The 16,154-nt window shown below is 38.9% G+C and overlaps 1 protein-coding gene across 4 annotated transcripts in view; it reads left to right on the plus strand.

Annotated features, from left to right (window-relative positions):
• The window catches only part of igsf21a (immunoglobin superfamily, member 21a), a 238,025-nt gene that overhangs the window by 71,729 nt on the left and 150,142 nt on the right, over nucleotides 1–16,154 (plus strand). For all 4 annotated transcript variants that reach the window (XR_012594339.1, XM_074639254.1, XM_074639277.1 and 1 more), the window contains exon 2: nucleotides 7,572–7,684. Coding sequence is in view for 3 of the 4 variants with exons in the window: in XM_074639254.1 (XP_074495355.1) it covers nucleotides 7,572–7,684 (113 nt within the window). In the remaining variant the exon portion in view is untranslated. The remainder of the gene's footprint in view (nucleotides 1–7,571; nucleotides 7,685–16,154) is intronic.

A 16,154-nucleotide genomic window follows, 5' to 3' on the forward strand; every position in this document is an offset into this window, starting at 1 on the left:
ACTGCTCCAGTTTCTCGCAGGGATTATTTGAAATGTGAACTTCCCTGGCACGAGTGCATAACCCATGTAATTTGCTCTTTTAAAAATTCCTCATCCCTCCCCACACGCTCCGGAGCATTTTTCTGTCATTGGCTATGCTATATTTTCCTCTGTGCCACATAGTCAATGAATTGTTCACAATTAATCCCTGCAACCACACAACAAGACCACCAAGCAATTACTTGCTATATTATGTTTAATTGTTTTTTTTTTGTGTAAGTGTAAGGATAGACAGTATATGCACATATTGGATATATAATTTGGAAGGAATATTTTACAACAACTGAATTATGTCCTTAACTAAAGGCAAGGTACGCATTTGTCCCCTGGTGAGTAACACTGTATTCCACAGAGGCAGTTGACATTTTTTTAAACTTGTAATATGCATTTCCGCCACCTCTCTGGAAAACTCACAGAGAGACATTTACAAGGCCAGGCTGCTCCTCTTGTGGGTTCGTAGTAAGTGGTTAGGATTTGCTCTAAGAGCATCAGCTCTGTGTTAATGACATGCAGTCTCCGCAAAGGTTTATTCATTCAATTTGACTCTGGAGAGAAGATCTCTTCAGCCCGCTGACTAAATTAAGATTCTTTAATAAGCATATCTAGGTGCGCTGACACAAGAAACATTCTGATCTGTGTCTACGTACCGATGCAGATACCCCAAACTATCAGTTTTAAAGGCAAGTGACACAGATACACTGCAGTGTAATGTGTTGTTCTCTCAGTTACGTTGCAGTCTGGTGGTGATTATTCCCCTCTGCTCTGCTTGTAATTGGGTGTGCCACACAAATCAACAGCTGTATTGTGTAGTCATCTTCTAAAATGGGAAGTTCACTTTGTGCACATTTTCATTTGCTGTACAATCAGTCTGGTATGTATATATATATATATATATTTTTGGATTAACTTTTTGTTGACTTTGTAATATAAAAATCGTACACGAGGAACCATAGACAAGGATTATTGCACATACAAACAGTATTAAACACAAACTATATCCATTTCAACATTACCTTGTAATAAATAAATAAATAAATATCAACATTAAAGTACAAATCAAAAATAAAAAGTAGGGCTGTGAATCAATTAAAATAGTTAATACGACTTATTACAATTAGTTGCAAATTAATCACACTGTTTTTTTTTTCAAAATGTACCTTAAAGGGAAATTTGTCAAATATTTAATACTCTTATCAACATGGGAGTGGACAAATGTGTTTGATTTATGCAAATGTATATATAACTATTATTGGAAATAAATTAACAAGGTACTGCATTTAGCATAAAAAATATGCTCAAATCATAACATGGCAAACTGAAGCCCAACAGGCAACAACAGCTGTCAGTGTGCTGACTTGATCATAAAGTGGGCATGTCTGTAAAGGGGAGACTCTATAGAACCCATTTTCATTCATATATCTTGAGGTCAGAGGTCAAGGGACCCCTTTGAAAATGGCCATGTCAGTTTTTCCTCGCCAAAATTTAACATAAGTTTGAAGCGTTATTTAGCCTCCTTCCCGACAAGCTAGCATGACATGGTTGGTGCCAATTATTTCCTTAGGTTTTCTAGTTTCATATGATGCCAGTATCTTCACTCTAGCTATTGCCCGCAACATCCTAAAAATCACAAGTTGCATTAATGCATTAAAGAAATTAGTGGCGTAAATACAAATTTACGTTAACATGTTATTATCGCGTAAAAAATATATAAGAATGAAATAAAATTTAATTGAAAAATGTATTAAAATTGAATTGTAAGTGTAGGTCTTCTTACATGCTATATAAATGATACATTATATCTGTGCAAGAAAATGTGGATTCAAAAGAGAACCAATGAGGATATCCCAAGCCTCTACAGTGGATGCCTACAGTTTATGAATTAAAACTAAATATCTTTCTATGAGAGCAATATCCCTAAAATGATTCAACTATTCTTCTATCGATGGAGAACCATGATGGAGTGTATTTTGATTTTCTTAGCGACAGTTAAACCTAACCTAAAAATATGATTTTCCTAAGGGCCGTACCTGGTATCACCACTAAAGGCGGTGTCATTGTTGAGTAATAATAAGGAAGCAATGTTTAGGAAATTTAGGAAGCTATATGTTTTTGAATTATTCAGTAAGGGTTTGTTCTCTTAGACACTGCCTTAAATATTATGTAAACCCAGGTAATTCTGTAAATCCATACTGTTTACCTGATGCAACATTTTAGATAGACGTATACGTATAGATTCTTATGTAGAAGGTCTTGCAAAGGACAAGAAGTCTCTATACAGTACAATGTTCTCACTGTAACCTAACAAGGAAAAAAACATGCACACTTCAGCAGTATTGCAGAGAGGCGACTGAATAATCCTGTTTCAGTGGGATGTCAGATATTTTCTAATGGAGGCAAAAGGCCAAACACGCATGAATGAATTAATGAGTATGTGAGTGAGTTACTAATACTAAAAGGCTCTTTTTATGTAACAACATTGGAGACAATAATAGCACTTGAACTATGTAATTTTCTTTGACCACACATACATGTTTTTCTCACTGTACTTATTATGCATGTTGGTGAACGGTGGTGAGATGTAGTACATCTACAACAGTGAAATCCTGCATTTATATGAATGCATGATTAATTATAATCGAATTATATTATAATGTACGTACTATAACAGTCACATGGGCCATTTTTCTGCAGTGTGCTTTTCCTGTTAATACTTTAAGTACGTTCCTGATTACTTTTACTTAAGTAACATATTCAATGCAGGACTTTTACTTGTAACAAAATATTTTTTACAGTATGGTATTTGTACTTTTACTTCAGTAAAGGATCTGAATACTTCCTCCACCACTGATCAACATTTTTGCATATGTGAGAGGAAAAACTCATCAGGGGGTGTATCACTGAAACTTTTCAAACTCCATGAACCCATTGTATAGCTTATATGTAGTGAAATTTGACTTTCTTTCATTGTATTCCCTATGAAGTACATGTGGCTGGCTGCTGTGAAAATGAATGTCATTTAAAATAAAACTGTCAGTATGCATTGTGACATGCGTAGAGGGGATTGTCGAGGCAGTCGGTTCATTTTTTGAATTATTTGAAGATGTTCACCAGTTCAGTGACTAAGGAGCTGGGCGATGTGGCCAAAATATCATTTAATAGTATATTTATTTATTATTGGTAGTATGACTGTATTTGTATTTGATGGTATCGTGTTTTGTTTTGTTGATTATAATTTCAAGTGAAATACATCACTCAAGAATAGCCATTCTTCACATTGTTGGCTCTTTTAATAAACTAGAGCATGTTTTTTTTTTGGGGGGGAATGAACACTAAACATAACACTTTTTTAAAAAATGACATATTTAAAAAGGTATTTGCAACCTGCATATCTTTAAATTAAATCAAGCTACACAATGAAATAAATTGTCTTTTTGCCTGATACAAAACCATTTCCTACACTTGGAAATGAAGATGTTGTGATCATCATTGATGTTGAAATGATGATCATGTTCACAAAATCAATAAACAAATGTGTTGTTTCCTCAGAAACTAATCTGATTTGAGATGCTTTATATTGATTAAATGCATTTCAGCACTTAATGGACAAAGATATCAGATTTGTTTTAAAAGAAGCCTTGTGAAGCACATAAAGAGAAATATGATGCTGTACTTGCAGTGTTGGAGGTAATACAATATACAATGGTAATATAAAGCATTACTAATAGGATTTTGGTAATATTATTACATGTACTATGTCAAGTAACGAGTCACCACCTGAAATTAAGTGTTTATTATTTTCATTTCAGATCAGGAAACATGTGATTCAACAAGCCATTCAGATTTGGCTCCCCTTCCTATGTCACATGCAGGCTCATTAGAATATACCGCCCACAGCTTGAGATCTACCTTTGCAAAGGTGCACCATATTTTGTGCACCAATTAGAGCAGACTGGGCTTTTTCAGGAGGGGGGTTTAAAGAGACAGGCGCTTAATCGGAGGGTTCAGACAGAGGGTGAATACAGGTATATTTGGACAGACAGACAGACAGACAGACAGACAGACATAATATTTAAATAATATTATAAAGACATTTTTGGTGAAATAAGCATAAACAAACTGGAGCTGAAGGTGTCAGTGCTTTGGATTTAAGAATTTCCAATAACGTGCAAAGGGTTACAGAGCTAGAAAGACACTTATTACATAACACTGAGGGTGCATGCTGCGAGTACATTTCTTTTGAGAATGATTGTTTTTCTTAGATATTCAAACACTTGACTGTTTAAGCCTTAAATCGCACCTTTCCGATATCTATTAGCCATTAGGCTGGGTTGTTTATTCTCTTTGACTGAAATACACTTTATTTTATTATAAAGTAAAAAAAAACAGAAAGAGGCATTTTAGATATTATTTGCCTGGAATTCGATCTCTATATTACAGTATTTCAAACGAGGGTTGACCTCTCTTTAGCTCTAGTCGTCCTTTCTTTCTTTGCAGTGATCACTTGCAGAGTTCTGTGAGACACTGATGCCCTCATAGTGGTTTATGTTCTTTTACCAACATAATTATTGTTCACAAGGTCCCATTTTACCCTGTTTTATATTTGTACTGTGATATCCATCTGTTTTACAAGATCCAATCCCCTCATTAAATACAGAATGTGTCGAAACAGCTATTATGTTGGGCAGAGGGCTGCTGTCTGTCAGTGGAAGTCAGCCCACACACCATCGCTGGCTCACTCTGCTCGCCAGAGTGCTATAGCATATAAAGAGATGCCCTTTTCACTTATATGTAAACTAGATATATTTTAGATAAATATAATAGATGCATTTTTGGACACTGCATTGAACTCCCCCAGATGTTAGTTTATGCATTACCATCACTTGAATGTATCCTCCATACCGTCTTCATGTAATCGCCCCCCTTCCTGTTTGTGGATGCATTTATTTTCTCCCAGGTTTTCTCATTATCATCAGGTAATTCCCTTTGTGTCTACCCATTTTTTATTTGGGAGATCAGATCTCATGCTGATATGCAGTGTTATTATCACCTTGTGTATGTATGTGATTGTGCTAGTGGAAGTGCAGGACTGTGTGAAGCATTGTGTATACTGTGCAAAAGGCTGATGATCAGACACAATATAGAAAGGTCGACTCAAGACGATCTGATACCCTTTTTCCACCAAAATTAGAGCGTCTATGCAGGATTTAAACCCCCCCCGCTAAAAATAGGTGATAAATTCCTTTCCCATTGCCTTTCTGTTTTTTTTTTCTTCTGGTGTGTCACATTCGAAGTCACAAACGCACCAGAAAACAGGATTAGTTAAGAGTAGGAAGCAGGATGGAGGCCAGTGAAAATGTTACAGTTGTTACTTCTTTTTTCTATCTGTTACCAAAGATGATGTATAAGAAAGATCATTACGAGCTCCGCCAATGGTTTGAAATGGTATACACTACCTGTCTCCTGATGGGCTTGGGCGTGGTCATGGCGTGTTTGCCCCCCCTCCCCATCCCCCCACCTCGTTTGGAAGAGTTGTGAACGTTGTGTGGATGGATGAAAGCAGATTGCGTTATATTTGCATAATGTATTTATATTGTCTTTTGCTAACATTATAGATATTTACACAACAGCCATATTTAGCATTACAAAAATTGGTTAGCTATGGGCGTTAGCGAACCTGAGTCACAGGAGCGTGTGGGAGTGTGTTGCTGAGACAGAGAAAAGGTCTCAAACTAAGTTAATGTGTCCTGATCTGTACGTGTAAAAAATGCCATTTTAGTTTAAGAATATTCAGAAGATATGTGGCTTGTGATAAATGGGTCCAATATTTACTTTGGCGATTATGGGGCAAAATAATCGGTCATAATCTGTCGCAATCTCACGTTTATTTCTCCCATTTGGGGGTAATAGACCAAGGACATACCAGAGAAATGGTTACAGCTTTAGAGGAGGGGCCCCATTCATTCCTATGAAAGTTGCTCATTGGCTCATGAAACTGGTAAAAAATTATCCGGATCTTCCGCATCCATTGGGCCCATAGAGCAAGCGCACTACCTTTAACCCCGCCTCCCAACTGTTCGATCCCGGCTCGGTCACTTAAACAGCAGTTCATCATTCCTAGGTAAATAACTCTGGATTCGGCTATTATCAACTTTTAGGACCTAATGATTTAAATAAGGGCTATTCAAGTGTTAGTACTGGGAAGTTGATTCACCTCAAATAATATTAGATACTCATTTACAGACGTCTCTTGTGTAAGTTTAAAAGTCCATGTGGATCCAGTGGCATCACGTGACGGACCTGGAAATTGCAATTTCACAGTTTGGCCACTACGGAAATTGTCTTCAGAGCCCGGCGTTCTTCCTCGGGGCTTGGTCCAGCCGGGTGTCATGTTTCCATCACTGCCGATCGGAGCTGGAGCCGATAAATACCTGTGATTACTGCAGAGTCATTTGTCTCGGGAATGAATACTGATTGTAACCTTCCTCACTAAAGACAAAAGTTGTTTTTATTGGCGAGTGTATGTGTGTAATTTGTTAACATGTTGTCTGTTATCACAAAAGCCTCCATTAGTTTTTAATTTAATTTCCTTTTTTTTTTTAGCTCCAGGCACTAATTAGACAGTTGATTCTCTGATTTCTAAGTATAAGAAAAATATGTTATTATATACAGATTGTGACTGAGCTGCCCCCTGTCAAAATCAATGACAGCATCACCCTTTAAAACACATTTTCATCACATACCTAAGACTTCTATTTTGTCGTTTTTGACATTTCTCATTATGTTCTTTATAATGACTGACGACCAGTGACAAATACTTCACTTGCACTTCTAAGAATCGTGATGCCATTCAAAACCTTGCTTCTCTCAGAGGTTTATTGACTGAGCATGTTTATTCGAGGCCAAACAACTTCAGATAAATAACTGGCAAAAAGCTTTGACAGACTTTGTACTGCAAAACATCCAGGAATACTTCCATGGAAGCAATGGCGTTTTACATACAATCATGCAGATTTCACACATTTGTTTCTGTTTCAAAGGAAGATAGAATTTGATTTTGACAGAAAATAATATATAACACTGTTTATTGTTAAGGAATAACTACTATAAGAGCTACATAGTGGATGTCACACAGTTCACAGTGGTCTTAGATTAGAGAAAGGGTTGCACTGTAACTCAGGTTTGTTTGTTTGATCCTCCAAACCAGATGAAGAAATTGCGAAAAGTGGGCGCTCTTACCCCCTTAAGTAACTACAGCTGAAGTGCAATTTACCGAGATACTTAACCCCCTTGTGGAAGAGTGCTTGTTGTGTAATTGCATCAAAGATGAATCATGGCATTATTCCAAAAGAAAGTGCGGACAGTCAATCTTGTGCTTTTTAAATGATTCATATACTGTAAATTCATGACTGCTTTATTGCTGTTGTTCAACATTTACCTCAGTAAGAAAGGGAAAAAAAACATGTATGTTGTTCAGATAAAGTGTTTTTATACTTTATGACTGTAATAAAACTATTTTCTTCTCTTTTTTCCAGGATATTTGACAGTTACCATAGAGCCCCTGCCTCCTGTTGTTGTGGGAGAGACTGTTACTCTCAAGTGTAACTTCAAAACTGACGGAAGGCTTCGAGAGATTGTTTGGTACAGGGTGAGTAAACCTGTCTACGCTTTCAATGCCATTAAGCACTAGCTTGTCTCTACAGAGCCTCCATTTCTTTCATTTTAGCCCTTCGGTATCTGAGGAGGTCATATCGCAGGTTTACGGCTGCGTTAGGAGAACAACCATGCACTGTCAAAGTGCGATTGTTAGGAAACAAGCTGTTTTTTGGACCAGCTGTATGGGAGGCATCACTGGCTGTTGCTTGGGAATTTGATTTCTCAATCTGCTGGTCATCACCATCATTTCTTAATAGTTCACAGCTGGTGACTCAACAGTTATTAAAATCCCAGTTGGTGTACTACACTGCTTAAGTGCTGCCAATGATTAGATTGCTGTTGGAGGAGAAAAAACAACAACAAAACCCTTTTTATGTCCAAGATGCAGCTTATTTTATCCATAAAATGGGCACGCTTTAAAGTTTTGTAAGTAAAGAGTGTTAAAACAAATCTGCAAAATATTACAGTTCACAGAGGATACATTTGTTTCACTTCAAGAGAGTCACTGATAAGCACTTGAATTGGAAAGCAGCAGCAGCTCCGGCTGTCACACCCTCGTCTGACCATTTGTTTTTGCCAAATTCTCTCCAATAATTCTTGAGTGCTGTACAGATTTGCTTTGTGAAAGCGGCAGACTCTTCACCAAGTTGTTTGTGAAGGTGCTGAGTGATGATTGCATTTGTATAATTTTGGTACAGACAAACTGCAGAGCCTGAAATGTTACCAACCAAGCCTAGATAGGTATTCCATACAATGCACTCTTGCTCTGTCTTCTGTCGTTCATGGTACTTCTGATACAATCAAAGACTGATGGGTTTCCAAGACAAACAAGTGAACAGCACACAGAAAGATATAATTCAAGGGATGACAATATACTAAAATGTGTAATAATGATTCCCTGAACAATAGATGTGGCTCAGATGAGTTCTCCGCCTACTTTTCATATGAAGAAGAACAGTTTGTTTAGCATACAGAGTACTATACAGCGTGTGGAAACAGTTGTTGTTTGTGTATATATTTTTGGCTCTGGATGAAACTTTCCAAAGTCTGAAAAATAACCCTGATGATGCGATCAGGCCAAAGGTGCTATTGAGTTGCATTGTGGGAATTGCATACAGCATATTTGGAGGTTGACCCATGCTGGACCAAAAGTCAGGATGTCTTGGCCTATGCTGTATTGATTTTAAAAACTTTTTTTTTTTTTTTTGTAAATGTCTGTTCTGCATCTCAACATTGGGAAGTGCAAAACTAAATCCAGCTTGATCGCACAGAAAGGTGTATGAATGACACGATAATGTGCATTTTCACACCATGTAGCCCAGTTTAAAAAAAATATGAAAATGATGTAGTCAGTGTTTGAGCTCCTCATCATCTTGGGTCACTGTCCAATCAGGTAGCCTTCCCAATGGCATTTCGCCAGTATGCAATCTTTACTGGTGAATTATTTAAACAGTATTTGATAATTGTGAAGGTACATTCACCTTGGTTTCACCCTCCAACCTGTGCTGGAGCACCATTCATTAATGAGCGGGGCAGCAGTTTATTGCTTAGGCAGGAACTCTGTCTTTAGAGTAGCTTCTGCTTTCTCACTTTTATTCGTGTGAAATAAAACAGTGTCTATGGTCTCATCTTAGCAAATGCTGACCTTTCAAGGTAGGACAAAAAGAGATTTATGGCACTTTACACGTTCACCTTAGTATCATAGATCACTTTCATTGCTGTGACAATTCATTTAATCAGGCAGGGATTGGAGAGTGTTGTTTTGCTTATATTCTGTCAGATTTCTGTGGTGTCTATTGATAGCTGCGGTTTAAATAACCGCTGTGAGAATAGAGCTGCCCATATTAAGTGTTCTCACGAGGAAAGCAAGGAGGTTGTAACAGAAACTGGCCCCATCTCTCCTGTGGCCATGGCTCAGCACAACCGTTGATAAATTATAAATCAATTACCCACACTTGGCTGCCAAAGTTTCTTTAATCTCTGCCTTTTATTTGACTAAATAATGTTGACTTCTCATTTTACCTCCTGTTCAAATGGAACTGGGGTTGATACCCACCTGGGGAATCCTCGTATCTAATCGAAGCCTTGGCCAATCAGACGGGGGGCTGTATGAACTGAATATTTCAGCAAGCAAGTGCTCATTTGCGCTGCTAGATCCTGACGTATTCTGTTTGAGGATTTTTGAATGCATAACACATTCAGACTGCAGTCAGAATTAGCACGTAGGAGGTACTTAAGATAAACCTGATTATTTTAGAGAACCTTTCAAAGCCACACTAACTACACATATTCTCCACAACATTATATTCAAAACCAGAGAGATAAAAGTAATGGATTTGATATGAGTTACATCATGGTTTCTTTTGTGTTTTCTTTTATGGATAAGTTATTTTTTTAGGGACCGTACAAATATTATCCCTGCGAGTGGAGTTACTTGACCTTTCCATTTAATTTGTAATACATTTTTCATACCTCCAATCATCACTGACTTAACCTAATACTAAATACACTGCAGTGGGGCAAGGGTTTTTAACAAGTAGAGCTACCGCCAATTGTTATTCAGCTTACAGTAGCCATTAGCTGCACACTTTTTCATAAAATTCTTAATCACTTCTTGATGAAAATAACCTTTGTGTTTTGTTGACATTGGCTTTACTCCCTCATTGTTTGGATTTCACAGACCCCACTGCTGTATATGAATTAATAATCTAACTATAGAACAAATAATCTCTGTCTGTCTCTGGGTATGTCCTTTGCACATCTGAAGAACTGCTCATCCCATCTACTTCACAGTTGGTATGTGTGTTGCTGGGGACCCACGGGAGTGCAGTGTCGAAGTTGGTGCAATTTGGACGTTCAATATTAATAAACTTAGCTTCCAAGCAATCCAGCCGCTTTGAACGGGCACATATCCCGAATGGGCACGCACTTGGAACGGCCATGGCCTGAACAGGCAATTCACAGGTCTAACTCTAAAGCAAGGATTCTGTCTGTATGTATGTGGGTATGTCTTTTGCATACCTCGACAACCGTTCATGCGATCTACTTCAGACTTGGTGGGTGTATTGCCGGGGACCCAAGGATGTTTAGTATGGACTGAGTCAAGCATGTCATCCACAGCGGGCCTTTACAGGCCGCGGCTCATTGACTGCTGCTGGAAGCTTGATATATAACATTACAACCAAACTCCTCTTCACTTCCCTGAAGTCAACGAGCGATGAGCGGTTCTCAAGAATGCGCAAGCAGTACTTCCAGGGGCCAAGCAGTCAGCCGGCTCTGAAAAGGCACACATTCCGACCGACAACGCGCTCCAAACGTACCAGCTGCCAAGCAATCAGCGTGTTCCGAACGGGCACACGCTTTGAATGGGCACTGCACTAGTAATAACAATTGTGTAAAACCCAATATGTAGAAAAAGTTCAAATAGTAATCCTTCCCTTTTATCGCAAACTGAGCTTGCACATTTGATGAAGGTAACCAAAAGCGGAAATGTCAGTGAAGCATTGATATTATACCAAATAAGAACATATTTCATGTTTGTTTTTTTTAAGTTGTATGGGCTGAGCATTAGCACATATGTAAATTATTAATTTGCCAAAAATCATTCACAGACAAAGACATGTACAGTATGTCATCCTAGTACCAGTCAGATCCCAGAGAGCTATTTACTCTGAACACTGATCACAGATATAGATAAAGCATATGCAAATCCATTGTATTTAACCATGTTTTGATGCATCATTAAACCCACGCAGTGGAGTATACACGAAAAAAGCAAAGTAATGTTTAACCAAATGTAGCTCCAACCAACTAAAAAAGCAAAAACATAAAACATTGTCTACTGCATTTCTTTTTATATCGTTACCCTCCGATAATAATCATACGGATAGGACCTGTCAGTTAAGTTTACACAAGATTAGCAGACAGACGGAGACGGGGTCCTCGATAATGGATGTCGTATAGCCCCGCAGCTAATGCTTCAAGAGCAAATAAATGAGAGCCTCTCAAGTGTGTATGGTTTCACACCGCAGGCCACATGAATGTTTTTAGTGAGTTGTGAATACTGACAGGCTGCGGATTAAGCACTATGGGTATGTAATGCCATCAAGCTGCCTATTATGCTTTAATAGCATACCAAATAGCAATGATGGATGATTTCATAGGGTGGTGCTAATGGTGCTGCCTGTTTGGGAGAAGAATGTCTGCGCGGCGGTGCTCACGGGTTGCTCCTCAAAGACCTGCGTGCGAGCTCATCTCACGCGGTGCCTGTTTTAATTTATGTCATTCTAATGAATATATACATATGGGACCTCTCCCAGCGGGCACCCAGGTACAACACGCCAACGGTGGTGGAGCAAGGGGTGTCTGTTAGCTTGCCTGTTGAGTGCAGCTCTGCACTATGGTTCATTTTAATCACTGGATCCAGACCGTCTCCTGTTCTCCCTCCTCCCTCGCTCTACCCATTACAGAACTCCTCCATCCTCCCCGACATAACTCTTCTGGGATCCTTTCTCTCCTCACCAACGCCAGTGTCTTCCCTAAGACACTTCCCTAATTTACAACTGGCCTGTCTGCTAGAGCTGAGCTGGTTTTCTGATACTCATCTCATCATTCAGCTGTGTCCACCTCTGTCCATTTCATTATTAGGATTCAAACTCACCTGTATTTATAATCCTGCTCTCTTCTGAATTGAACACCATTCCGTGTGCTGTGCAGGTACATACTGTAGCTTTACAAGATAACATGCAATATCAACAGCTAAAGGGGAAAATATTAATCATCGTCCAAGAGACATTTTGTGTTCTTTGTGTTAACAAAATCGCAAAATAACCTGCGTGGGTTATTGTGAGCTTGAACTAGTCAGAAATTACTCGGATTTGGTGTCAACATTTTGAATTTATTATTTAGTTACATGTGGTCTTGTCTCTTTTTTGTTTTGTTTTAAGACTGAAGGTTAGAGAAGAGTGCTTTTTATTTTTGAGATTTCTCATTCACATCATGTCTAGCTTAGAAAAAAATATATCATTCTTCAGTTTTGAACTGTGAGGCTGATACTGGATTGGTGGATGCCATATAAAATGTTCCAATTATGTTCCAGTGTATCCAGTTGTATATTGTCCACATATCTCCTTATTTACTTCAACATGTTTGTCTTTGGTTGTTTATTACAAAGTAGAGTGTCAGCTGTGGATAGTTTTGATTTTAAAGAGCAACAAAACAAGGCAGCAAATCCAAGAAAAATTCCATAGGTGCCCGTTAAGCATCTTTTCATATTGTCGGTTATCACTGAACCAAAATCACCAGTTTGGTCATAAATGTTTTAAGTTGCAACTAAAATAACAAACGCTGTGGTTTCAAGCATAATTAGCTTGTGAAATACCAGTAACATTAGCTCCCCGCCTGCTTTTGAAATAGCTCACTAACCATATCCTGAAAACCATCATTGTGATCCATGAGGTATACAGTATAGCTGAATATATATACAGTTGATAATATGCTGTAGTAGAGAGAGAAAAAATGGTTATCTTGTCATTTAGGGCTTTTACTTTAAAGTGATGTGATGCTAGGTTTCCTCCCCTCTTGTGTGGGTGTGTTGGTATTTGTGTTGGAGCAGTAACAAATCAATAGTTTTAATGGCTACAAAGGACAATAACCAAAGAGTCGTAAATCTCAATCATCAGCTGAATACCATTCAAAGCTTGTCAAATTTTAATGAAGCCATCTGCCCCCACAGATTCTATTCAGGGCATCACAAGTTCAAGCTTTGCTACAACACCTTATAGCATTAGCTAACTGCGTGTTGATATATGAATATGAAGCTGATGGGATTTTTAGGATGTAATGGGATGTTGGAGATTGAGACCAGGGTTCGTGTCCCATTTCATGCCAATAGTCTGCGTTGATATCTTTTAACTTACTTCAAGTCCATTCTGAAACCACCCTCTTTTTGCTATATAGTGCACTATATTTACCCTTTATTTTATTTGAGGGTGTAAATGTGTCCTCTATATAGTATACTAAAACATTCTACAATGGAATGAAAGAAGTACTGTCTGCATTTAGATTACTTCCTGCTAACAATCCAACAATGTTTTCATGTTTTATAGATGCAAAAATTTTAAGTTGAGGTCACAGCCAATAATGGCAATGTAGTGTGCGTGTGGTCTGTATGTATGTGGGTATGTCCTTTGCATATCTCCAGACCCATTCATCCAATCACACTTGGCATTTGTATTGCTGGGGACCCAAGAATGTGCAATACGGACTGAGTTGAGAATGTTGTCTGCAGCGGGCCTTACAGGCCGTGGCTCATTGACTGCAGTTCACTGTTGCTGCTGGATGCTGGATGTACTAACGTTTCAACAAAACTCTTCTTCACTATCCTGAAGTCAACCAGCGATGAGTGGTTCTGCAAGCAGCACTTCCGGGGGCCAAGCAATCGGATGGCTCTGAACAGGCACGCATTTTGAACAGCAACACGCGATACCAGGTGCCAAGCAATAGGCCCGTACCAAACGACCACACTCCCGAACGGCCACGGCCAGATGCAAAAGTTTAATGTCGAGCCACATTACACCTGCAAAAATAATGACAACGTATAAATGTCCGAAATCTCAGTTTGTTGCTTACAATAGAGCAAACTATTCAGTGTCTATTAAAGAGTACAGAATGAGTGATTGAGGGAGTGGTCGCGGACACGGCCCATGTTTCCATGGCATCAATATATCCCTCAACCATGTGGTTTTAGTTGTCAAAACGTAACCATACATTGTTTGTAAAGCGCTGGACTCGATGGGTTATTTTAGAATGCATTGACAAACAACCAATTTCTTTTCGGACTGCAGAGAGCCAACCCTACAAACCCTAAAGTCTGTAACAAAGTGATGAAGTAACATTATTGGTCTGCCGAGTGTTTGAGTTTCCACATTGGCTGTTGCTCTTTCAAAATGAAAAGGCAGGGAACAGTCCTTTATGCAAATGAGCCCGTCCAGCGCGACAAGTCCGGCTCACAAAACTTGGACAAAGCTATAGTTCTAAAATGAAACTAGATTCAACAGTAGCATCGCCTATTTCTAGCTTAAAATGTTTTCAAAAGTACATTTTGGTGAAGTGTTTAGATGGGAGTAACAGAAAGTGTACGCACAGTCTGCCATGTTGTTTCCTGTTTGAAATGGCAAGCAGAAAACCAGTGACCATTCACGTGCATTCCACGAGAGGGTACATCACCGCTTGAACGGCCAGTTGAGTGGAGCAGCGCGTCCCCTAGTGTCCTCTCCGGACCTGGTGGACATGTACCGCTTGATTTAACATTATATAGACATGAACACTGACTATTTGTATTTACAGTTTAGCCACAAATTTGCAGACTGATGGAGATACATGCAGATACATGGTCCAGCCATATACACGGTTTTGACTGAGTCTTGTTTGTTGAATGAATGGGATTTGTTGATGTAGTTACATGGAATGGCACCTTTGAGTGTAGTTTGCCTTCTCTTCCAACTAAAATTGGACAGTTGGCTGTTGGTGTCTTTTGAACTCACTCTGAATTCAGCTATTTAACTTTTTTAGAGTGAGAAAGTAATGTCCATGCATCCACTTGGATTTAAGTATATATAAATCTTATGTTCCAACATGATGCACCTACTCACACCCATTGTTCACGCATCATGAACAGATTGCAGTCCTTAGTGACTTTGTGGAGTTCTCATATCCAAGTGCTGCATGCACCGTTCTTCCCTCTCGACATATTGCCATTATCTTAACAGCACAGAAGTGCTGTACACGTGTACTAAAAGTGTTTGCCAGCTGTGTTTGGACACTGGCCAGCTGCCTTATTTGCTCTTAGGAGAACAAGATGTTTATATTTTGAAATATGAAAACCACTCTGCACGTAAAATACTGACCTGACTGCAGCTGTACAGTCTAACTTACAGCAAGAAAGTCATTCTGCAGGATAATGGTGAGACACTTGGTGCCCACACAAACTCTGCACCCCCAACTCTTACATTGCCTCTGGTCATATTTTCCACATTTACTTGTGGCCCACATTTTGACAAATCCCATTAAAGCTGTTGACAGTGTCAAAGCACAATAACAGCTATGCAAATGACTTCTCTCTTGTCACAGTCAGCCAAGCAGTATAGGACTGCATTACCTGAGGGCAGTGTATCATCGGATTTACTGTCTTCTTCTGGCCATATGGTGCCTCCAAATTCAATGGCAAAGATACGTTACCGGACACTCAACCAAAAAGTGGAACGTTTTTCTAGCCAGTAATCCTGTTTCTTGACTGTGGCGAGACACAGGAGGCGTCATATGCTAAATCCGAGTTTAAAATCTTCAAGACAGGGTTGCCTGGGCAACTGGAATCTGTGAGTGCAGAAGAGAGCTTGCTGAGTGTGTACGCACAGCACACTCCTGTGGGGTTTTTGGGTGTCTAACTTCCTGCTGTTTAATCC

The sequence above is a fragment of the Sebastes fasciatus genome, chromosome 1, assembly GCF_043250625.1.
Source record: "Sebastes fasciatus isolate fSebFas1 chromosome 1, fSebFas1.pri, whole genome shotgun sequence".
Taxonomy (NCBI): Eukaryota; Metazoa; Chordata; class Actinopteri; order Perciformes; family Sebastidae; genus Sebastes; species Sebastes fasciatus.